We start from the raw sequence: 24,328 nt of genomic DNA, 5'->3' as shown, positions 1-24,328 counted from the left end.
CTAAGCTGTCTCTGATAATCGCAATATAACTATATATAGCTGAAAGGCGCACAGTGGCCTTCAGAACTTTATTCACAGGATACATACTGCAGTGTCCTGCTACCTTATTTTTTTCATATTTTTATTGAGAGACAAGTGTACAGTAGTTTACAATGACAATACAATCTGTTCCCCTCACATATTTTTTAGTTTTTCTTACATGAACAGATACGATAACACACACACACACACGCTTAAATAAACAAACAAAACAAAACCTAATAAGAAACCCAAAACAAACACAAACAACAAACCCCAAAACACACACACACACACAAAAAAAAAAAAGGGGGGGGGGGGGGGGGGGGAGATATGATATTAATCAGCTGGTAGAGCGTTTAATGACTTGCAATAGTCTACGAAGGGGCCCCAGATACGATAAAATTCTCTGTATTTGCCCTTCGCCACAAGGCCTATCTTTTGCAATTTAAGAAATGACATCACATCTCTAAACCAAAAAGAAACTGAAGGTGGCTTTGAAGATTTCCAAAGGAGTAAGATGCAACGTCTAGCCAAAAGTGATGTAAAGGCTAATATTTTGAAGTGTGTAGGGTCGGTTAGACCAGTGTTGACTGGAAGCCCAAAAACAGCTAGAAAAGGGTCCATGCAGATTTGGGTCCCAAGAGCCTTGGAAAGAATAACTGAATACTGACTCCAGAAGCCATGGAGTCTTGGGCACAGAAAGAACATATGGCCTAGGTCACATGGGGTGGCATGACATCTCTCACACTGATCCATCACTTGTGGGTAAATCTCAGACAGACGAGACTTTGAATAGTAAACCCTGTACAACACCTTGAACTGGATAAGTTGTAACCTGGCACAGGACGTACTGTAACGGACATTGGATACTGCTTTCTCCCATTGCTGATCCGAAAAAATTACTCCTAACTCCCGCTCCCAAGCCCCCCTAATTTTAGCAACTGAATGGACATTTAAATCCATAAGTTGTTTATATATTAAAGATATAATTGACTTCTTATTGGGTTTGAGGGATAAGAATTCCTCCCACGGTTGGACATTTGGAAGAAGAGGGTAGGAGGGGAAGAGAGCAGAAGTGCAATGCCGTGCCTGAAAATAACGGAATAGATTGGTAGCCGGAAGATTTGTTTCTGAACACAGGTCTAAAAAAGTTAAGAAAGTGCCATCTTTATAGAGATCCTTAAACGTATTAATACCATGACGCTTCCACTGTACATAGGTACCATCAATGAGGCCAGGAGTAAACAGATGGTTCTGCATGGAGGCAAGATGGCGCTGGAGTGACGGCAGCCTTTCCAAGTAGCTCTGCAACACCGCACCTTTTTTCTTAACTTTAACTTTTTTAGACTAGGTTTTTCAAAGTTTTTTTCACCTTCCTCTACTTATACCTCTTAGATATAGCGATACAAGATGGATAATGCACTTTTCAAAACTTCTGGAACCAGCTCCTTCATTTATTCGAGAGCGGAGCTGCTGGCACTAAAAACAAAGGGACAGACCGGCATGCGACACAACATCCCGGCCGAGCTAAAGAGGAGCTACAGAGGCTGCAAAGCTGGAGCGAGGAGAGCGGATCACCGGAGGCGATTCAAACCATCAATCCCGACAGTGATCATGGGCAACGTGAACTCGTTACAGAATAAGATTGACGAACTGTGCGCTCTGAACAACCACAGACTATACCGTGAGTGCAGCTTGTTTATCTTCACGGAGACGTGGCTAACCGAGCTAACGCCGCAGGCTAACGTAGACCTATGCGGTTTCACATCTGTGAGAGCCGATAGGGACACGCAGGCCAGCGGAAAAAGCAGAGGTGGGGGACTCATTGTCTACGTTAACAACAGATACTGTAACCCTGGACACGTCTCCGTTAAAGTTTCGGTATGCCGTCCGGACCTGGAGCTGCTAGCTGTTAGCTTGCGGCCATATTATCTACCTCGGGAGTTCAGTCATGTGATCTGTGTGTGTGTTTACATCCCTCCGAGGGCCGACGCAACAGCTGCCTGTGAGAAAATACACACAGTCACAGCAAGACTTCAGACACAAAACCCCGAGGCTTTCATTATTATATCTGGAGACTTTAACCATGCCACACTGGATTCTACTCTGGCTGCTTTTCACCAGTTTGTGAATTGTCCCACAAGGAGCAACAGGACAATTGACCTACTGTATGCTAATGTGAGAGATGCATACAGAGCCACCCCCCTCCCCCCACTAGGGAAGTCAGACCACAACCTGGTTTACCTGCAGCCACAATACACACCCCTCGTCCAAAGGCAGCCTGTCACAACGCGCTCCATCCGGAGATGGACCCCAGAAAAGGAGGATGCTCTGAGAGACTGCTATGACACCACAGACTGGGATGTGCTCCTGAGCCCACATGGTGAGGACATAGAGGGGGCGACACACTGTCTTACAGACTACCTCAACTTTTGTGTGGACACAGTCGCCCCTGCTAAGACGGTACGGTGTTATCCTAATAACAAACCGTGGGTAACACAGGAAGTCAAAGCTGTCCTCAACATGAAGAAGAAGGCTTTCAGGAGCAAAGTGAAGGAGGAGATGAAAGCAGCACAGCGGGAGGTGAAACGCTGCCTGAGGGAAGCAAAGGACACCTACAGGAGGAAGGTGGAGCAGAAGTTGGAGAGGAACAATATGAGGGAGGTCTGGAATGGTGTGAAAACCATCACAGGCCACAACACCAAGAAAAGCACAGTGGGGGGGACTGTGGAGAAGGCAAACGAACTCAACAACTTCTTCAACAGGTTTGACCAGCCCACAACCCCCCCACCCTCACCCTCACCTTCACTACAGAGTCCTCTCCCCACTCTCCTGCCTCCCTCGCTTCCCCCCCTTCCTGACACCATGACACCCCCCTCCTCCAATCCCTCTCTCAGCAGCAAGACATCTCCCCCCCTCCCCTCCTCCCAAACATCTCCCAGTGTCACAGTGGATCAGGTCAGGAGGCAACTGAGGAAGCTTCGCCCCAGAAAGGCAGCAGGCCCAGACAAGGTGTGTCCTAGGATGCTTAAGGCGTGTGCTGCTGAACTTGGGGAGCCGCTACAACGAGTCTTCAACCTCAGTCTGCGACTGGGGAGAGTGCCCGCCCTATGGAAGACATCCTGCATCGTCCCGGTCCCCAAAAAGAACCGGCCCAATGAGCTGAATGACTTCCGACCGGTGGCACTGACGTCACATCTTATGAAGACTCTAGAGCGGCTCTTCCTCAACCTCCTCCGACCACAGGTACAACATGCCCAGGACCCACTACAGTTTGCATACAAGGTGGGTGTCGGAGTGGAGGATGCCATCCTGTACCTCCTACACAGAGCCCACTCACACCTGGATGGGGGAAAAGGCACGGTCAGGATCCTGTTTCTTGACTTTTCCAGTGCCTTTAATACCATCCGGCCCTGTATGCTTCAGGAAAAACTGAACAGGATGGAGGTGGACCCCTGCCTGGTGGCTTGGATCTCCGACTACCTCACCAACAGACCACAGTACGTCAGGCTGAAGGACATCACGTCTGACACAGTGGTCAGCAGCACAGGAGCACCACAGGGAACTGTGCTGTCCCCTCTTCTCTTCACCCTGTACACCTCTGACTTCTGCTACAACTCTGAATTATGCCACATTCAGAAGTTTGCAGATGACACGGCCATCATGGGGTGTATCTGGGATGATCAAGAAGAGGAGTACAGAAGTCTGGTGAGGAACTTTGTCGCATGGAGTCACACAAACCACCTGCAACTCAACACCTCAAAGACTAAGGAACTGGTTGTGGACTTCGGGAGGTCCAGAGAAGGTCCACTGCCAGTTCAGATAGAGGGGGAGGAGGTGGAGGTGGTCAACAAGTACAAGTACCTCGGGCTGTGGGTGGACAATAAACTGGACTGGTCATGCAACACAGAGCACCTGTATAAAAAAGCCCAAAGCCGACTGTACTTCCTCAGGAGGCTGAGGTCTTTTAACATCTGCAGGAAGCTCCTGAGGATGTTTTACCAGTCAGTGGTTGCTGGAGTACTTTTCTATGCTGTGGTGTGCTGGGGGAGCAGCACAGCAAAGAAGGACTCATCCAGGCTGGAGAAACTGATCAGGAGGGCTAGCTCTGTGGTCGGCATGAAGCTGGACACTCTGGTGACAGTGGCAGAGAAAAGGACATTAAAGAAACTGATGGACATTATGGACAATGCTGGGCATCCTCTGCACACGGCCATAAACAACCAGAAGAGTCTGTTCAGTGACAGGTTGCTTCTCCCCAAGACAAGAACTAACAGACTTAAAAACTCCTTTGTCCCACACGCCATCAGACTGTTTAACTCCTCTCTGGAGGGGAGAGGGAGGGGAAACAGGAGGACAAAGGAGGGGGGAACAACTAAGCTGTAGTGCCTCTGCACCTCACTGTACAATACCTTGTGCAATACTTTTTGTAAATAGTCAACAGTGCAATAGACTCAATACTTGAAATGTGCAATTCACTTGTATTTTTATTTTTTATTCCTATTTATTCTATTTATCCCCTTTGTATATTTTATTTATATTTGTCTCTGTATTTATATATATATGTGTGTGTGTGTGTGTGTGTGTGTGTGTGTGTGTGTGTGTGTGTGTGTGTGTGTATATATATATATATATATATATATATATATAACAGTTCTGTAACTGTAACTTTGGTCGTTGCTGTGCTTTTTTTGGAAGTCGAATTTCCCAGAGGAACCCACCCGAGGGATTAATAAAGTTCTATCTTATCTTATCTTATGTGTACTGACGCAGAGACGTACTTAAAATGACTCAAAACACAGTTTATGGTCAAGTACCACACCTAGATATTTATAACTCTCAACGATCCCAATATCGGCAGTTTTAATGATATTGGGTGATGAGCTATAAGAGGACTTCCTAAAATCAATAATCATGTCTTTAGTTTTTGACACGTTAAGTGAGAGGAAGGACTCATCACACCAATTCACAAAATCATCTACAACCTGTCCATGGCCTGACTCGTCCCCCACTAGAAGACTGACGATCACTGTGTCGTCAGCAAACTTCAGGATGTGTCTGTTTGTGAAATTGCTGCGACACTCATTTGTGTACAGAATGAACAGAAGGGGAGAGAGGCAACAACCCTGGGGTGATCCAGTAGAGGAGGAGAGCACATCAGAAAAGACATGATTTACCCTCACACCTATTGATCAGAAAGTCTGTCACCCAGCCGACCAGACTAGTGTCAAGCTTGAAATGATTGTAAAGCCTGTCAGCAAGTAAGAGGGGTTGAATTGTATTAAATGCAGATGAAAAGTCAGCAAATAATAATCTTGCATGGGTGTGGGGGGCCTCAAGATGCTTATACAAGAGATGCAGGAGTGTGACAGCAGCATCCTCCACACCTCTCCCTGCTCTATAGGCAAACTGGAAGGGGTCAAGATGGTGTTCAACATGCATTAAAATCTCCTTCTTAATTATCTTCTCAAATGTCTTCATCACTAAAGAAGTCAGAGCCACAGGCCTAAAATCATTCAGTGCCTTAGGAGAACTGCCCTTAGCAACAGGAACAATGATCGCATGTTTCCAAATTTTAGGTACCATCTGTAGCTCTAAAGAAAGTGAGAAGATATAGTGAAAAATCCCACTCAGCTGATCAGCACAAGTTCTCAGTACCTGTCCACAGATGTTGTCAGGTCCAGGACTCTTGCTTTTGGTATGTCTAAAAAGATTAGCTACCCCTGTCTCATCAATACAAATAGATGGGGGAGTGATGGTCTTTTCCCTCAGTGTGCTGGTCTGCCTAGAACAATCATAGTTCTCAAAACGAAGGTCTGTCTGCCAGATATTTGTCAGAGGTAAACCCCTCTAAGGTAATGCTGCTTTTACCTTTCGTCTGAAGCCCTGCCATTGTTTTCATACCAAGCCAAGCTCTTTTGAGGTTGTTACTGCTGAGTTCTGCCTCAATCTTATTTCTATACCTCATCTTGGCGATCTTTATTGCAGCCCTCACCTCCTTCCTCAATATTCTCACAGTGGGAATGTCTCCCTCGTTAAAAGAAATTTTCCTTTTAAGAATCAGATCCTTAATATCTTTAGAGAGCCACGGTTTGTTATTAGGGAAAGTCTTAAATTCTCTGACTGGAACCACAGAGTCTTTGCAAAAAGAGATGTAGCTACACACCACATCAGTGAGTTCATCCAAATCAGAAGTGCTCTCTTGAAACACGGACCAGTCAGTGCAATCAAAACACCCCTGAAGGGCAACACAACTGTCTTTTGTCCAGACATTAGTCCGCTTCACACAGGCCTTCTCCCTCCTAATCACAGATCTGTAAGCAGGGAGGAGGTGAATAACATTGTGATCCGAAGAACCTAGCGCAGGTCCGGCCACAGACTTGTATGCCCCCTTAATTGGTCCATAACACAAATCCAGCGTTTTGTTATGCCTTGTAGGACAAGTGACATATTGAAAGAAATTGTTCAGTGATTTCTTAAGATTACAATTGTTAAAATCACCGAGAATAAAATTAGGAGCATCCGGTGAGAGAGTCTGCAGATTGTGTACCACTTTAAAAATGGCATCAGCAGCAACTTTAACGTCAGCCTTAGGATGAATGTAAACAACAGTGACAAAAATTTGAGGGAACTCCCTCGGTAAGTAAAAAGGCCTGACAGATACTGAAAGGAGCTCGATGTCAGGAAGACACAACCGCTCCCGCACAGTAAAATTATTACACCAGCCCTGGTTGATATATAAACAAACCCCTCCTCCGTGAGATTTGCGTGTTACTCCACAGTTCCGATCCAATCTGACAGGGGTCCCAAAGCCGCTGATTCGCAGTGAAGTGTCACTGTCCATATCGGTCAGCCATGTCTCGGTAAGCGCCATCAGACAAGCCTCCCTGTATTCCCGTAGATGAAGCACATTCCCTTGTAATTCATCCGTTTTGTTCCTAAGAGATTGGACATTGGCCAGAATCATAGAAGGCAGAGGAACACGATTCTTCCTCCGAAGTTTTCTTACACGCTGACGCACGCCGCCTTTCTTTCCGCGTTTTCTCAAGCGGCGGGGCTTTCCAAAATTAGTCTTTGACCGGGGAAATAAATCCTCACCAAGAAGCACATCTGGTCGAGCATTAGAAGAGTCGTACATAGACAAGCAGGACCACCGTAATCCAAGTAGTTCCTCGCGTGTATAAGTGATTGTCAGTGAGAGTGAATGACTCCAGGTGAATATCGCCAACAACAATAAAACTAAGGTGTAGAAGATCTCCATGTCGGCAAAAAGTTAAAACCACGGTTAAGAACAGAGTTAAAACAAAGTTAAAAACAAAAAGAGAAAGAAAATGCCAATAAATGCCAATAAACACCTGCTGCAGGTCGCCACAAGAGCAGCGCCCGTCTCACAGCTGACCTGGACTCCAAATCCTCGCATTTATTCTCCAATGTGGCCAACTCCTTTGACATCGCATCCACTTTGGCTTGGAGGTGGACAATATCATCCGTGCATGTGGAGAGAGACTGTTCCATCTCCATAACTGTGCTCCTGAGGCCAGCGAATTCCTGCCGCATGGTAGTTATATTTGAGGAAAGGTCCGTTTTTAGTTGCTGTATATCGGACCTGATAGACGTGAGATTCTCCGCAAACGCTGCCGTCAGTTCCTTTTTAAACAGTGCTGAAATTTCTTCACGAAGTTCAGAGAGGAGTTCAGCTTTCGTGAATTTTTCCGTATCGACGAGCGGCGTGTCGGGTGACCCAGGCAGTGGCGAAGTTTTACCACGAGGCGGGGATGCAGTGTTAGCAGCAGGCTGCAAGTTCGGCTGAGAGGTGCTTGCGCTCTTATTAACATTGTAAACACAAAAAGCAAAAACAGTCTTGTCTCGTAAATATACAAAAAGAAAAAACCCGTCAAAATGTGCCTGGAAATGCTAGATAATAACTAGACTCTGCAGGAGCTACGCTCGGTGCGACCTACGCCATAGTCACATAAACCGGAAGTGTGTCCTGCTACCTTATTACGCTACTGAATCCGTTTGAGTGATTTGAAATCATGACATTTTCATCTTCATACATAGAGAGAAATATTGGAGAATTCTGCAAAACCTCAAATCACAACCAATTTTGTTTTTCTTATTATACCCTCACTGAACACTTAATAAAGTTTTGTTATATCTGTCTATCCTTGCTAAAAAATAGCCAAACCAATATCTATTACAAATTTTCCTATGATAATATATGCCTTTCAACAAAAATAGATTTTGAAATGATGAGCAGAAACCCATCCAATCCAGTAGCAGTCTAGGATTTGTAATAACTTCACAGCTTGTGAACCAAGTGTAAGCAGCATTTTAGCTGTCTTGAAACTATGACCTGTGAATGTGTATGTAGGTTACACAGTAACTGTACACTGGTAACTGTTGTGTTATTGTATGCACAACAAGAGAGAATTTTTAGATACCACGCTGTGGCCCAGATATACAGAAGGTTTTCTTTGGTATCAGGTACCCGATGCACCAGCCTATTACACTGGCCAGAAAATATAATGAACAAAGGAAGGCCAAAAAAAAAAAAAAAAAAAAAAAAAAAAAAAAGCACAAAGATTCCAGGACCAGAAAGTGCACCAATCCAGTCTCTGGGATTTTAAACCTTTGCAAAAGCACTGCCTGCCCTTCAAACTCAGTCTTTAAATTTTCTGTAAAAAGGGACTATTATCTCTTGCCAGCTGATATTGCAGTGGCAAGTTTGCCAGGGTATTGACACCAACGGATACCTCATGAGTAACAGGGAGTTGACAAAACAGCCTTAGGGTGAGTTACCTCTAATTGCTCCTTAATACTTCCACTTTCATCGTGTAAAGATTCACTGCTCACATTTAACCTTCAGGTAAAGTTCGCTTTGATGCTAGTACAAGAGTAGAAATTAAATGTCCTCTATTTCAATTTTCCTAATTGCTCTTTTTGCATGCAGACATTTAGTCCTCATAAAGACAGAGATTGCATCATCTACACACACACACAACTCAAAAGCACCTAAGCTAAGCAGAAAATACAACCTCTGGGAAATAATTGGCATGCAGATACAAAACAAGATGGAAAAGTTGGGAGGATCAGTGAGCTGCTATCAATCAAAAAGACGTGTTAGCTGTGAGAGTAGGGCAACGTTGCCCGATGTAATCTTAAATGTGTAGTAATCACTGACTTCTGGATCAAACACACACTATACATGTGCACTATATATATTATATTTAAAGTACATGCAGGAAAATCTGTATTGTGAAAACTATATGCATCAAAGTGCTGCACACAGTTTTGAAGCATACCTGGAACAAAGCTCCCCTGCACCACCTCCTTGTATGCCCACCATCCTTCATGAATTTTTGGTGGATTTGGCTGTGCTAAAGGGGGAGAGAAGAGACACAGCAACAGGGACATCAGTTACTTGTATGTGAAATGTAAACAATGAAGCAACGATGATTTTTTTCCCCCAGCCTAACTGTAATATACTCTGTTAAACTCTTATAAACAACAGGGCTTAGGAAATAGTTTCAACCTAAACGCACACATGTGTATACACTTAGCAAGCTGTTGTGTGATCCAATGACTCCATAGACATTAGTACAAATTTTATTATTTTATGTTGTGTCAACTGTAGACAAAGGACTGGAAGGCAAAGGCCTAGAAGTCTGGGCACAAAGAAAAAGTTGTGAGTGAGAATTACTTTTTTTGGAATCATACTTTTTTGGATCTTAATTCCCCCACAACCCCAACTCTTCATTTACTAATTAAACACCAAAATTAAGGCCTAATTTAATGTCGAGATGTTGTCCTGATTGTTTCTCTTTAATGGATGTTGAGGTGGTTGAACAACCCTCTTCCTTCTGTTATCACTTCCAAAATCCTTGTTGCAGTAACACTGGAGAGCAGGTTCAATTTCATTGGAGTTGGCCTAAAGCATTGCATCGACCAACCAAATAGGACTATGTCAAGTCTTTCCAGACTATTAGAAGACTGCACCCTCTGCCCAGCTCTTCTAGACTGGCAACCCCCCCCCAAAAGAACCCAAAAAGACCTAAATTGCAACAGGTTTCTTTTTATGTAGTCTGTTTTATTTCTTTTGGCTAATGCTACTACCATGAGACTGACGAAGACGGAATACACACTGATCTCTTTATTCGTGTTAAAAAAATAATGCAACTAACATCAGTGAGGTTACTGGTGACCCATTTACAGCGATATGCAACAGTTTGGGCATCCCTGATAATTTTCATGATTTTCCTTCATAAATCAGCACTGTCATCTAATTATATCATATAGCAAATGAACACAATGATATTTAAGTGAAATTAAGTTTATAGGACTTACAGAAAGTGTGCAATAGTTACCTAAACAAAATTAGGCAGGTGCATAAATTTGGGCACCCCAACAGAAAAATCCACCACAGATTTTCAAGGTTTTCAATATTCAGGTCTGGAGATGGCCATTCCAGAACATTGTACTTGTTCCTCTGCATGATTGCATTAGCAGATTTTGAGCAGTGTTTAGGGCCATTGTCTGGTTGAAATATCTAGCTCAATATCCGGCACAACTTCAACTTTGTCACTGATTCTTGAACGTTGCTCTCTGTATTATTGTATGGTATACCTTACAATATAAAGTGCCTCGAGGCGACTGTTGTTGTGATTTGGCTATATAAATAAAATTGAATTGAGTTGAATTAAAAGAATCTGCTGATATTGACTGGAATCCATGGGACTCTCAACCTCAAATTTTACTGTGGGTAGCAAGTCTTTCTCTTGGAATGCTGTGTTCTGTTTCCTCTTGTTATGCCCAAATAACTCAATTTTAGTTTCATCAGTCCACAGGACCTTATTCCAAAATGAAGCTGGCTTGTCCAAATGTGCTTTAGCATACCTCAAGCCACTCTGTTTGTGGCATGTGTGCAGAAAAGGCTAATTCTGCATTACTCTCCCATACAGCATCCCCTTGTGCAAAGTGGGCTGAATAGTTGAATGATGCTGGCCACCTTAAATACCCTTTCTCATGATTGGATTCGCCTGTGTGTGTAGATCAAGGATCAGGGAGCTTACCAAACAAATTTTGTGTTCCAATAATTAGTGCTAAAGGTATTAAAATCATTAAATGGCAAGGGTGCCCAAATTTATGCAACTGTATTTTGTTTAACCCTCCTGCCATCCTTTAAAAAACTCACACCCATCACCCTAGGGACCATTCTCAGCCACGCCATAAAAAGACCATATATCCATATTTTATTCCACTTTAAATTAGCCAACCTTGTAAAACTACTTCTCCCTGAAATATTCATGTAAAGTTTTAATTATATTTTCGTTGTTTTAACCCTTCAAATCCCAGTGTTATTACATGAGCGCCCTGTGTTATAAGCCCCAAAAACCAAAAAACGAAACTAAATATTTCCACAAAAAACCAGTTGAAGTAATATGTGATTGTCATTATAAGTAGGCCTTTAGATGGACCAAAGATTGGCACCAACATACATTTTGACCTGCCATTATTTTTTTTGCATTTTTTTTGCAATTTAAAAATTAAAACTTCAAGGCCCTGAGTCTTCATTGACATCCAAGAAAAGAAGAAAAAATAAAATCATATGATGATAATTTGGGGTTGAAAAATAGCGTTTATAATGGAAGTCAATGGGCAGAAAATGGTCCCCAGGGTGATGGGTGTGGGGATTTCTGCTGCTCAGCCATTTTAGGCTGATTTAAGGAATTCACACTGGAATATTAACATTGACAGGTAAAAACTATCCTGTGGCAAGTTTGGTTATATTCCACTGAACACAGTGGAAATGGCAGCCATTTAACACATAGCAGTGGCACAAAAAGGTCCCAAGAAGGCAGGAAGGTTAAGTAACTATTGCACACTTTTTGTAAATTCTATAAAGTTTATTTCACTTCTCAAATATAATTTTGTTCATCTGCTATATGATATATTGCTGAAATTGCTGATCCAAACAACCAATGATTTATGAAGAAAAATCATGAAAATTATCAGGGATGCCCCAACTTTTGCATACCACTATACTACCATGTACTGGAGAGCTGTATTCCCTGAACCTTTTACTATAAGGTCACAGTGGTAACGACGGCACTTACAACCAGCTGGGGCCATTCTGTGTCTAGTTTGCAAGCTCACCATGTGCCTCCATGGGCTCTCTCAAGACATTAGGTTTACTGGCAAATTATAAATGGCCAGTAAACCTAATGACCACGAATCATTGTTTGCCTCTGTGTGCTCGCATAGTGATTGTTCGGGGTGTACCTCGCTTGCGAGCACCTTGCAACCCTGAATTGTATAAGTGGAAGAAAACGTATGTATAGATAGATGTTGGGAAGTTAGTCAGATGGACATCATAAAAAATATCAAAACTTCTACAAAGCTGATTAACTTTTGATCAGAAACCACACACACACACACACACACACACACACACACACACACACACACACACACACACACACACACACACACACACACACACACACCTCAACAGTGCTGATTTGATTTGAAGAAAATAGTTTTACCATTGGCTCCAGAACTTGGTGAACCATAACATAATTAATTTCCTTGTTAAAGTAATGCAGTGCATTAGGGCTGCTTGATTATGGCAAAAATGATAATCACGATTATTTTCACTGAAATTGAGATCACGATTATTTGACGATATTTATTTAACCCTTTAAGACCTACCATAGAACCAAGTCCACCAGAGCTTATATTATTTTATTTTATTTTACATGTTGTAGTGCCATTTGTGGGAGCATTTCAAGTTGCTATACATCAATACAACTGTTATAGCCCATATTTTAATAATATGTATGCATTAAGTCCATAGTAATTACATAAATTGCAAAAAAGTGCAATAAACTACAAAAAAAATTGAAAATCGCTTTTGTTTTGTTTACATATATTTCTACTTGGAGAAATTTAAGAGGTTTATCCCTCAAAACTTTAAATACAATAAAGTTGCAAAAAAATAGTTTCCCACCACAGGAAATTTATTTTGAGTGTCTTCATAGTTTTATTTTGGAGATACAGCAATTTTTATATACTGCAGGAAAAACAAAAAACAATCCTATGATGCAAATTTGCAAAGAAAACAGCATGTGCATCATTTTACTGTGGGAAGTGTTACGAACAGCTGATAGGAACGGCAAAGCGTGTTTCTGGAATATTATGTTTTTGTTCCTGCAAGCGCTTTTTATGCAATTTTTGCAAAGCTATATGTGGAACGAAACCGTGACCTAGGACAAGCTGATGGCATCAGATGTAAGTACAACTCCTCCGGTTTCATATGCAAAACAAATTATTGCGCTAGCTTACACGGTTCAGATTCTACAGGGATTTAACAATAGTTACGCAAAACGGAGCGTGCTGCTCTGACCGGCTTTAAAGGGTTAACAATGACTTTTAAAAAATAATATAAAATGGTGTGAAGTTTTTTTTTTTTTTTAAAACTCTCTTTTCAACCAACGGCAGTCACTCTCCAAATAACTTCTGCTTAGCTTTCCGAGCTTCCCTCGGGTCCTCTTAATCAGCGGTCTCCACCCTTTTTTGCGCCACGGACTGGTTTATGCCCGACAATATTTTCACAGACGGCCTTTAAGGTGTCGCAGCTGGTCCAGGATGAGCCTTTCCACATCATGAAGACCCTGGAAAGGCTCATCCTGGACCAGCTGCGACCCATAGTAAGACCACATCTGGATCCCCTTCAGTTCGCTTATCAGCCTCGTCTCGGAACAGAGGACGCCATCATCTACCTGCTCAATCGTGTCTACACCCATCTGGACCAGCCGGCGAGCACTGTGAGGGTCATGTTTTTTGACTTTTCCAGTGCTTTCAACACCATCAGGCCGACCCTCCTGGGTGATAAGTTAGCAGCGATGCAGGTGGATGCTTCTCTGGTGTCCTGGATTGTTGATTACCTGACAGGAAGACCACAATATGTACGTCTCCCACAGTGTGTGTCTGACAAGGTGATTAGCAACACAGGGGCACCACAGGGGACTGTCCTCTCCCCCTTCCTCTTCACCCTCTACACCACAGACTTCAGCCACTGCACAGAGACCTGCCATCTTCAGAAGTTTTCTGATGACTCTGCGGTGGTTGGATGCATCAGCAGGGATGATGAGACAGAGTACCGGGCTGTGGTCGACTCCTTTGTCACGTGGTGTGAGCAGAATCATCTGCAGCTCAACGTGGCAAAGACCAAGGAACTGATCGTGGACTTCAGGAAGACCAGGAAACACTTGACCCCTGTTTCAATTCAGGGGGTCAGTGTTGACATTGTGGAGGACTATAAATACCTTGGAGTACACATTGACAATAAACTGGACTGGGCTAAAAACACCACAGCACTTTACAGGAAGGGCCAGAGTCGTCTCTATTTTTTGAGGCGACTGAGGTCCTTCAACATCTGCCAGAAAATGCTGAGGATTTTCTATGAGTCTGTGGTGGCCAGTGCGATCCTCTATGCTGTTGCATGCTGGGGGAGCAGGCTGAGGGTCGCAGATGCCAACAGACTTAATAAACTGATCCGTAAGGCCAGCAATGTTGTGGGGATGGAGCTGGACTCCCTCAAGGTGGTGTCGGAGAGGCGGATGCTGTCCAAGATAAAGACAATGTTGGATAACACCTCCCACCCACTCCATGACATGTTGGTCAGTCACAGGAGCTCGTTCAGTGAGAGACTGAGATTACCGAAAAGCACCACTGAACGACACAGGAAATCATTCCTGCCTGTGGCCATCTCCCTGTACAACGCATCCACTTAACACACTGTTGCTGCTACAACTACACATGTTTCTTTTTCAGCTATTTATTTATAAGTGACTTATGTATGTATGTATGTATATATATGTATATATTGTACTATTCTTAGTTAGCGTATTGTCTGTCTTGTCTTAATGTTGGTTTAAAATGGAGCACTGTAACAAAAAATAATTTCCCCCAGGGATCAATAAAGTATTCTGATTCTGATTCTGATTCTGATAAATGAGGGAGGGGCTAATAATCGGCTCAGTCATTTTTAATGATCGTTGAAAGCCCAGATCGTAATCGTGATTAAAATTCGATTAATTGAGCAGCCCTACAGTGCATGCAAATTTTCTCCATTAAAATATCTGTTTTATCATATTATTGTAATCAAAGCAAGTAATTCTAGTTTCCAGAACTGCATCATTGAACAACACAGTAGCCTACAAAGCAAGCCACAGTCAGCTATTGCCACTTTACACTTTGACAAGGTAGGTAGTACCAAGGTAGTACAAGATTAATGACTTAATTTAATTATTTGAAAAAATTATGTGAAAATGACGTTAGTTTCATTTAAAGCAGTTAGTGGCAGTGACCTGCTTTTTCTAATTAATGTGAAACCAGCTATACTGGGGAACATGACACTGGCAACGATTTTACTGTGGAGAGAAGGAGAAAGGCTGTTAGTCACAACAGCAGTTTTGGAGGTTAGCACAGACTCAAAAACAAGAAGTGGGGACCTCTTGCAATGTGCTCTCTGGGGAGGTAAGCAGTGAATGAGTCTCTGGGGCCTTGGGAAATGCTTTTGGAAGAACAGTAATCCAAGAGGTATTGTTGTCAGTCAACCCAGATGCAGGAATAGATGTGGGCCTTATGGAGGTTGCCCTCTGAGTTAGTTTGGGTGGAGGGCTAAAGGAATTGTAGTTCAGTGTGACCAGGATGTAGCTCCTCAGTTCATCAGGCAGTCAAAATTCACAAATGCCTTGGCCCCTCTTTGAAGTGGTCCCTATATATACAGTGGTCCCTACAGTGGTCCCTTGTTTATTGCGGGAGTTATCTATATAACTGTTTGTGACAAACACAGGAAACACTTTTCTTGCTGGGTTGCTGGGTGTGTTATTTAAAATATCTAACTTTTTATTGCAAAAACAGACATGGGTCATACACATCAAGGCAGGCAGCAAAGCATACAAACCAGGCAAGGTTAAGTAAAAGACAAAATCCCCAAACATGCCACAAGCTCATACAAATAGAAACTGACTATTACCTAATATTAGATATTATATTATATTATTTGCTAACAAAAATAAATTACCTTCTATTGCTTGGTAATTATTGTTATGGTTAGTAAAATACTGTCTGAACCCCTGTGAGTGCTAGTTGTGTTGCCCTTATCTAGAGTTTGTATTACAATCTGTGTTGTGCTGGAAACCAGTCATTTATTGACCTTGGCAATTAGTGGACTCCTACTTGATTAAAGAGACTACCCTCTTTAAGACCCCATTCAAGTCCCAGCCAAGTGTAAATATGTTAAGCTGCAGATGTGAGAACGCCCTTGGTAAAAAAAAAAATTTCACACTTTGTTGTGTGGTTTCTGAAATGAGAATGTTGCTCTAAACCTGTATGACAGATCTGGCTGGCCACAGACTCTTACTGACCTGAATTCTATTTAGCATTGAACCAGCTTATTTCATCCCTGCTTGGGAATGAGGCAGCACTCAATTCAACCGTTGCCAACCTCCCATAAAGCCAAAGGAGACAGTCTCAGTAAACAGTTTATTTTCATAAAATATCCAAGCTCTTGCATTGATATTCATTGAAGGGCTTGAGCAATTCATAAGCCCAACCATGCAGGAAGAGAGGGATGGAGGAGCGTGACAGGACAGCAGGGCAGGTACAGGATGGACTCAGAAAGGGAGGAAAGGGGAAAGAAAAGAAGAGAACGTCAGAATGGAAGAGATGCAGAGGCTAAACTAGAAGTGCCAAAGTGCATCCATAAATTAAACTTGACCTTGCCAACAGCTGTGCTTACTGACTTATGAGACCGTTATCTCTCCCATTCTGTCTGTGTGTGTGTGTGTGTGTGTGTGTGTGTGTGTGTGTGTGTGTGTGTGTGTGTGTGTGTGTGTGTGTGTGTGTGTGTTGTCATTAACTGGCTCAAAGTAGGTAACAAAGAGGGAGTCCACACAAGAAATTCACTTGTGTGAATGGGAGGTTCGTGAAAAGCTAAGACAAAATAAAATCCATGCAGTAAAATATGTCAAATTAAGCAACATGTTAGCCGTTAGGGCTGCTGCTGCTACTCTGCTGTCAACAGTAGTATTGCAACAACTAGCAATAATCCCTAGCAGTCACAGGAGGGTGCCTTTGGTAGCACCAGCCATGGAGCAGTGCAGGTGGACTGAGGGAGGGACAGAAGAAGGTGAAATTAATGTGGTAAGAAAATAAATGGATGGAGATAATTAAGGTCAAATTAATGTCTTCTTTGACCATGAGCCACTCCTAATAGCTTTAAGTGTAACTTTTAATGACACAAGATGCAGTGCAATGCAACTAAGAACTAACGCAACAATAACTGTGGCAACCTGATTAAAAATCTGTTTCAATATCAATTATCAAACAAAATTAAATCTATGCTTTTATACATGTATCTCTCTCTCTCTCTCTCTATATATATATATATATATATATATATATATATATATATATATATAGAGACATATATATATATATACACACACACACACACACACACACACACACACACATACATATATATGGGCTAGGCACATTAACACATTATTTACTAGTCAACTAAAGAAAAAAAGGTGACTAACCAACTACTCTAAAACGTTAAATTAGGATGTGCAATTTAATTAAGACGTGCAATTTAACTGTGCAGCACCCCGCATTGCACATCATCAACATTTCACGCTATACTCCAAGAAAAACACTTAAAATAAACCAATGTTATATACGATATTAAAACATGTTACTACAGCTCACGTATTACTAAAATAATAAAACAACTAAAATATGACAAAATAGCAACATTTGAAAAATAAATAAACTGTGACTGAGAAGTGTGGCATATCGTGCCATGTGTTATGAAAAATGCACAATGTTAGAAAATTCATTACAACGACTTTAATAGCATTTAAAAATATCAAAACAATAAATCATCCAGCCATTTTCTCTCACTTATCTGAAGACTTCCCCCTCGCCACATCCTCCTTTCCCAGGCCCAGCCGATAAATGTAATCTCTCCAGCGTGTCCAGGAATGACAGCCATCTCCTTTTGAGGAGAAGTAGCACTTTACCTGAGACCTTCCGGAATGAGGGAACTCCTCACTCAACTGCTAAGGGAGAGCCCATTCACTTCCACTTGTATCTGCAATCTCATTCTAATAGTGTTAACAAGGTTAACACTACAAAGATAAGGCCTAGATTTGGTTTCTCAACAACCATGTGCCATATGGTGGCAGAGGGCTGCATAACATTTAGGACATAATAATTTACCGGTTTTAGGCATCAATTAAAATTTTAACAGTTAGATTAAATCACTAGTAAGTAATTAGTTGGCTAGTCAACTAATTGCACATCCCAATTAATTGACAATTATTTTACCGCACATTAAAGCAGTTTTTCAAAATCATTATTATTTTGAAAGTCTGTGACATTTTCATTTTAAAACTGTTCCTGACTGCAGCGTTGATAGCACTAAAGTTATTTGCAAACACTGCAAGGTTGAGTTTTCTTGTCACCAGAGTACTTCAAGTCTAAAGGATCACTCAATGCACTACACAGTATTGATATTAGCAAATCACACACCCAAACATACTGTGGCAGGAGGCTTCAGCAGACTACATTGGATGCAGTATGTAAGGACATCTAAGCATGTAAGTATAGATAAACAAAAGTAAGACAAGCTAACAAACGCCATACCAAAGTGGATAGCTAAAAAAATGTAGGCCAATTAGTGTTGTCGAAGATATTGGTCTAAAGGAATGTTCTTAGGATCCCAACAAATGTAGAGATGTATGAGCCTCCTTCAAGACACATCATCACAAGAAGAATATACGAGTTGTAATTACCTAAGGTTTAAAGTGGAGTACTGATGAACAACGGAAGCCGTGTTCACAAAATGTCTCTTTTCTGTATTGAAAACAGAAGAACAGAAGAAGACAGACATTTTGCTGAAACATGTGCAGAACATTTTATTCACGTTGCAAAGCAACTAAACAACTTTAAACACAGCCCAGCAAGAGTTACAGAATTTGAACAGCAACAAACTTACACAAACAAAAGAAAGAGTCACTTATACAAAACATTTCCACCAGATGGAATTAAATTCTGGACATGATGAAAACTATCTGCAGACACCAGCAGACACTCAAGGATGTCCACACAGAACACCAAGATTGCAAGATTGCCAACTACAGCTGAAATGGACAAAGTGCAGATGTTAGAAACACTACTGAAACCCTGCAGGAAGGTTTTACATCATTTATTTCTTACTGTGTGTGTGAGAGAGAAATAGCGTCTGTCATGGTCCTGGGTCATGTGACCCAGTATTCTGTGTTTGTTGGTGTTTTTGTTATTCTTTTTAGTCTAGTTTCATTTCAGTTTATCTAGTTACATTCTGCCATGTTTCATGTCCAAGTTTTCTTTGTTTGTCAAGTTCAAGTCATGTCTGTCTCCTTAGGTTTCCCGTTTTATTTTGAAAGAGCTTTGTGTTTTGTGTTTATTGTATTTAGTTTCACGTGTCCTGTCATTATGTTAATTGTTGTCAGCTGTTTTCCCCATGTGATTCTACTTCCCTTGATCATTCCTTATGTGTATACACATAAGGAATGATCAAGGGAAGTAGAATCACATGGTGTGTTTCCGCTCAGTCAGTGTCAGATCGTCTGTTAACCTCACCACAGTTTTCATAGGTTTACCTCATTGTGTCACTGTGTTTCCTAGTTTACTCAGTGTTCATAGTTTTGACATAGTTCGTTCACTGAGTGTCACGGCCTTCTGTTAACACAGTGTTCATAGTCTCCTTAGTTTCCCTAGTTTCATGTTTTTCTTCTGCAATCAGCCACAATAAAGGCTCGCTTTATTTTTGAAACTACGTCTTGTCTCCACCGTGTCTGTATCTGGGTCTACCTCATTCTTCACACCGGCGCACCCCGCCGTGACAGCGTCTGTATGTGTGTGTAAATATAGCATGAATATTTAGAGGACATTTTTGTGCGTATAGAAGTAAATGAATGCACTACATTTTCATTTTAAATGTTTTTCTTTTGTATTTTTTCTTTTGCAGGTATGAGACTGAACTTCTGGGAGGAAAAAAGTATGTTTCATGCTCTGTGGTTCTGCCTGCTTTTTGTGAACTCTCTTGGGTCATGGAGAGCTCAAATGATGACCCTGCCTACATGATCTTCAGTCAGAACAGACCTGGAGACACACAAAGAAAATATCAACATTGCATAACTGAAAATTGCTACTGCACTGGACCCCGATTCAAGGACTTCAAGTATATGCACAGAGCTGACAGAGGTGCAGTTTTGGTCTCAGTCGCCAACATGCTCAAGGAACAGAGGGTTGCTGGAGAGAAACTTGTGGAAGCAACAACATGTCACCACCAAAGAAAAGGTTAGCTGTATTGGCTCCTATGTCAGTTTGATTCAGAACAGGAGGAATACTCAGCTTCGAGTGTGCTTTGATACATCGATACAGGAGAGCCCACCATCAGTACAGAGGCCTGTCCATTAGAGTGGTGGTCCAAGCATACAGCAGCAGGCTGTAGTGATGGGTCGGTCGCGAACGATATGGCTCTTAGAGCCGGATCTTTGAAGCGAACGATGCGAGCCGGCTCGTGGGTTTTTTTGGGGGGTTTTTTCCCCCCTTTCTCCTGCCCTCTCTTTCACTTTTTTTCGCTTTACACTGCAAGTCCCTTGTGTTTGCGCTGAGCAGAGACGCCAAACAGAGCCTTGCGTTTGCGCCCCTTCCCCCCTCTGCTCAGCGCTGAGCTAAGGGGGCGGGTACGGTAGTTGCAACAGCAGTAGCACACAACAAGAGCAGGAGGGAGAGGGAAAGAAAGAGAGCCGGAAGCAACAACAAGAGACAACACCGTCACATTGGAAAGGTACAGTAAAGAAAATGAGTGACACGAAGAAAAGAAGCAAAGTCTGGAGCCATTTCAATCTTATTGACAAAACAAAGGCAGAGTGTAGAGTCTACAAGAAAAGGATATAATATAGAGCCGGCTCCACAAACAACATGCACAGGCACCTAAGTTGTCAGTTCTCCACCCATCAGTGCAATGGGAAGATAAAACACAGTCAGTTGAGTGTGATATTAATATTTCTAAATGCCAACCTTTCCCTTAATTAAAGATCTGGGCGTTCTTTTTTTTCCCCCTTTTTCCCCATGTTTTAGTTTATATTTAATTGTGTTGTGGTTTGCAGTGTTTTGTATTGTTTCACTTTAAATTTCTTTAAAAGGAAAAAGCTTAAAATTTAAGTAGTTAAAAGTTGAAATGTATGAAATGTAAATAGTTGGTTTTTGTATTTTATAATTGATTTATTACTCCAAAACGTACAAACTGGAGCATGTACAAACTCCAAAACACAACGGAAGTGCTCTAGGATGCTAGGGGGTGTGTTGAGCTTTTGTTACCTAGTGGCTACACAAGCCAGAAGTACCAACAATCGGATTGGGTGTGTGGTAGTAATAGGTAAATGAAGTTGTTTTTTTTATTTAAATTATTTGAATATATATATATATATATATATATATATATATATATATATATATATATATATATATATATTAGGGGTGCAACGATATTCGTATCGATATTGAACCGTTCGATACAGTGCTTTCGGTTCGGTACGCATATGTATCGAACAATACAATTTTTTAAAAAAAATTTAAATGTTTTTTTTTTTTTTTTTTTGTCCCGTTTGGATCTATAGCCATCAGAATTGTTGTCTTGAGGCCAAGAAAGATGCCAAGCGGATTTATTTTACCAAGTGGATCATCATATTGGTCCATTTGATTGACCTTTATTATAATTATGAATTTATTTTATTTTCAGTTGCAAACGGGACAGACATGACTGTGGGATAGGACAGGGGGAAAGAATGAAAGAAAGAGGGGAGAGAAAGAAAGAAAACCAAAGGGGAGGAAAAAAAAAGAACAATACAAAATTTGTAATTTTTTTTATCAACTTTCCTTCTGACGATGCTGTCTGTGTTGAGCGCTCAGTGAATCTCCGTTCAACTACTCCGCCTAGGCTGCACTGTCCAGCGCAGATCCACTGAGCGCTCAACACAGACAGCATCATCAGAAGGAAGAGCGCAGGGCAAGCTAGCGAGACAGAAAGTTAAGCTGTGCTAAATAACCAGGGGTGCACATAAGTGGTGCACATTCGCTGTCAAAATAAAAAACACGTACAAGGGTTAGGGTTAAATTTAAAAACTGTACTTTTGAGTTAAAATATATATTTATAATTTTAATAAATGACAAATTAAAAAGGCATGAACATTTTTTTTGTATCGAAAAAATATCGAACCGTGACACCAAAGTATCGAACCGAACCGAACCGTGAATTTTGTGTATCGTTGCACCCCTAATATATATATATATATATATATATATATATATATATATATATATATATATATATATATATATATATATATATATATATATATATATAAAAACACCCAGCACGCCCCTGCGGGCGGTTTATCCTTCAAGCTCGGGTCCTCTACCAGAGGCCTGGGAGCTTGAGGGTCCTGCGCAGTATCTTAGCTGTTCCCAGGACTGCGCTCTTCTGGACAGAGATCTCCGATGTTATTCCCGGGATCTGCTGGAGCCACTCGCCTAGCTTGGGAGTCACCGCACCTAGTGCTCCGATTACCACGGGGACCACCGTTACCTTCACCCTCCACATCCTCTCGAGCTCTTCTCTGAGCCCTTGGTATTTCTCCAGCTTCTCGTGTTCCTTCTTCCTGATATTGCTGTCATTCGGAACCGCTACATCGATCACTACGGCCGTCTTCTTCTGTTTGTCTACCACCACTATGTCCGGTTGGTTAGCCACCACCATTTTGTCCGTCTGTATCTGGAAGTCCCACAGGATCTTAGCTCGGTCATTCTCCACCACCCTTGGGGGCATCTCCCATTTTGACCTCGGGACTTCTAGGTTATACTCGGCACAGATGTTCCTGTACACTATGCCGGCCACTTGGTTATGGCGTTCCATGTATGCCTTGCCTGCTAGCATCTTGCACCCTGCTGTTATGTGCTGGATTGTCTCTGGGGCATCTTTACACAGCCTGCACCTGGGGTCTTGCCTGGTGTGATAGACCCCAGCCTCTATGGATCTTGTACTCAGAGCTTGTTCTTGTGCTGCCATGATTAGTGCCTCTGTGCTGTCTTTCAGTCCAGCTTTGTCCAGCCACTGGTAGGATTTCTGGATATCAGCCACCTCCTCTATCTGCCGGTGGTACATACCGTGCAGGGGCCTGTCCTTCCATGATGGTTCCTCGTCTCCCTCCTCTTTCTTGGGTTTCTGCTGCCTGAGGTATTCACTGAGCACTCGGTCAGTTGGGGCCATCTTCCCAATGTATTCTTGGATGTTCCTTGTCTCATCCTGGACTGTGGTGCTGACACTCACCAGTCCCCGGCCCCCTTCCTTCCGCTTAGCGTACAGCCTCAGGGTGCTGGACTTGGGGTGAAACCCTCCATGCATGGTCAGGAGCTTTCTTGTCTTTATGTCAGTGGCTTCTATCTCCTCCTTTGGCCAGCCTATTACCCCAGCAGGGTACCTGATCACGGGCAGGGCGTATGTGTTGATGGCCCAGATCTTGTTCTTACCATTCAGCTGACTCCTCAGGACTTGCCTGACCCTCTGCAGGTACTTGGCGGTTGCAGCCTTTCTAGCGGCCTCTTCATGGTTCCCATTTGCCTGCGGGATCCCCAGGTACTTGTAACTGTCCTCTATGTCTGCAATGTTGCCTTCTGGTAGTTCAATCCCCTCAGTTCTGACTACCTTCCCTCTCTTTGTTACCATCCGACTACACTTCTCCAGTCCGAACGACATTCCAATGTCATTGCTGTATAGCCTGGTAGTGTGGATCAGTGAATCGATGTCTCGTTCACTCTTGGCATACAGCTTGATGTCATCCATGTACAGGAGGTGGCTGACAACTGCTCCGTTCCATAGTCGGTATCCGTAGCCAGTCTTGTTAATGATCTCACTGAGGGGGTTCAGGCCTATGCAGAACAGCAGTGGGGACAGAGCATCTCCTTGGTAGATCCCGCACTTGATGGTAACTTGTGCTATGGGCTTGGAGTTGGCCTCTAGTGTTGTACGCCACATCCCCATTGAGTTCCTGATGAAGGCTCTTAGGGTCCCATTGATCTTGTACAATTCTAGGCATTCCAGTATCCAGCTGTGGGGCATTGAGTCATAGGCCTTCTTGTAATCAATCCAGGCAGTGCACAGGTTGGTCAGTCTGGTCTTGCAGTC

The 24,328-nt window shown here is 42.4% G+C and overlaps 1 protein-coding gene across 4 annotated transcripts in view; it reads right to left on the bottom strand.

Moving 5' to 3' along the window:
* The window catches only part of ca10a (carbonic anhydrase Xa), a 344,540-nt gene that overhangs the window by 276,346 nt on the left and 43,866 nt on the right, over positions 1-24,328 (bottom strand). For 3 of the 4 annotated variants that reach the window (XM_080872454.1, XM_080872453.1, XM_080872455.1), the window contains exon 2: positions 9,327-9,401. In XM_080872454.1, the coding sequence (XP_080728580.1) occupies positions 9,327-9,401 (75 nt within the window). The remainder of the gene's footprint in view (positions 1-9,326; positions 9,402-24,328) is intronic. The other variant, XM_080872456.1, reaches the window with a different exon arrangement.

Source organism: Rhamphochromis sp. 'chilingali' (assembly GCF_963969265.1).
Source record: "Rhamphochromis sp. 'chilingali' genome assembly, chromosome: 22".
NCBI classification, from domain to species: domain Eukaryota; kingdom Metazoa; phylum Chordata; class Actinopteri; order Cichliformes; family Cichlidae; genus Rhamphochromis; species Rhamphochromis sp. 'chilingali'.
The sequence above is the reverse complement of the archived record's forward strand: the minus strand, read 5'-3'. Positions and strand labels throughout refer to the sequence as shown.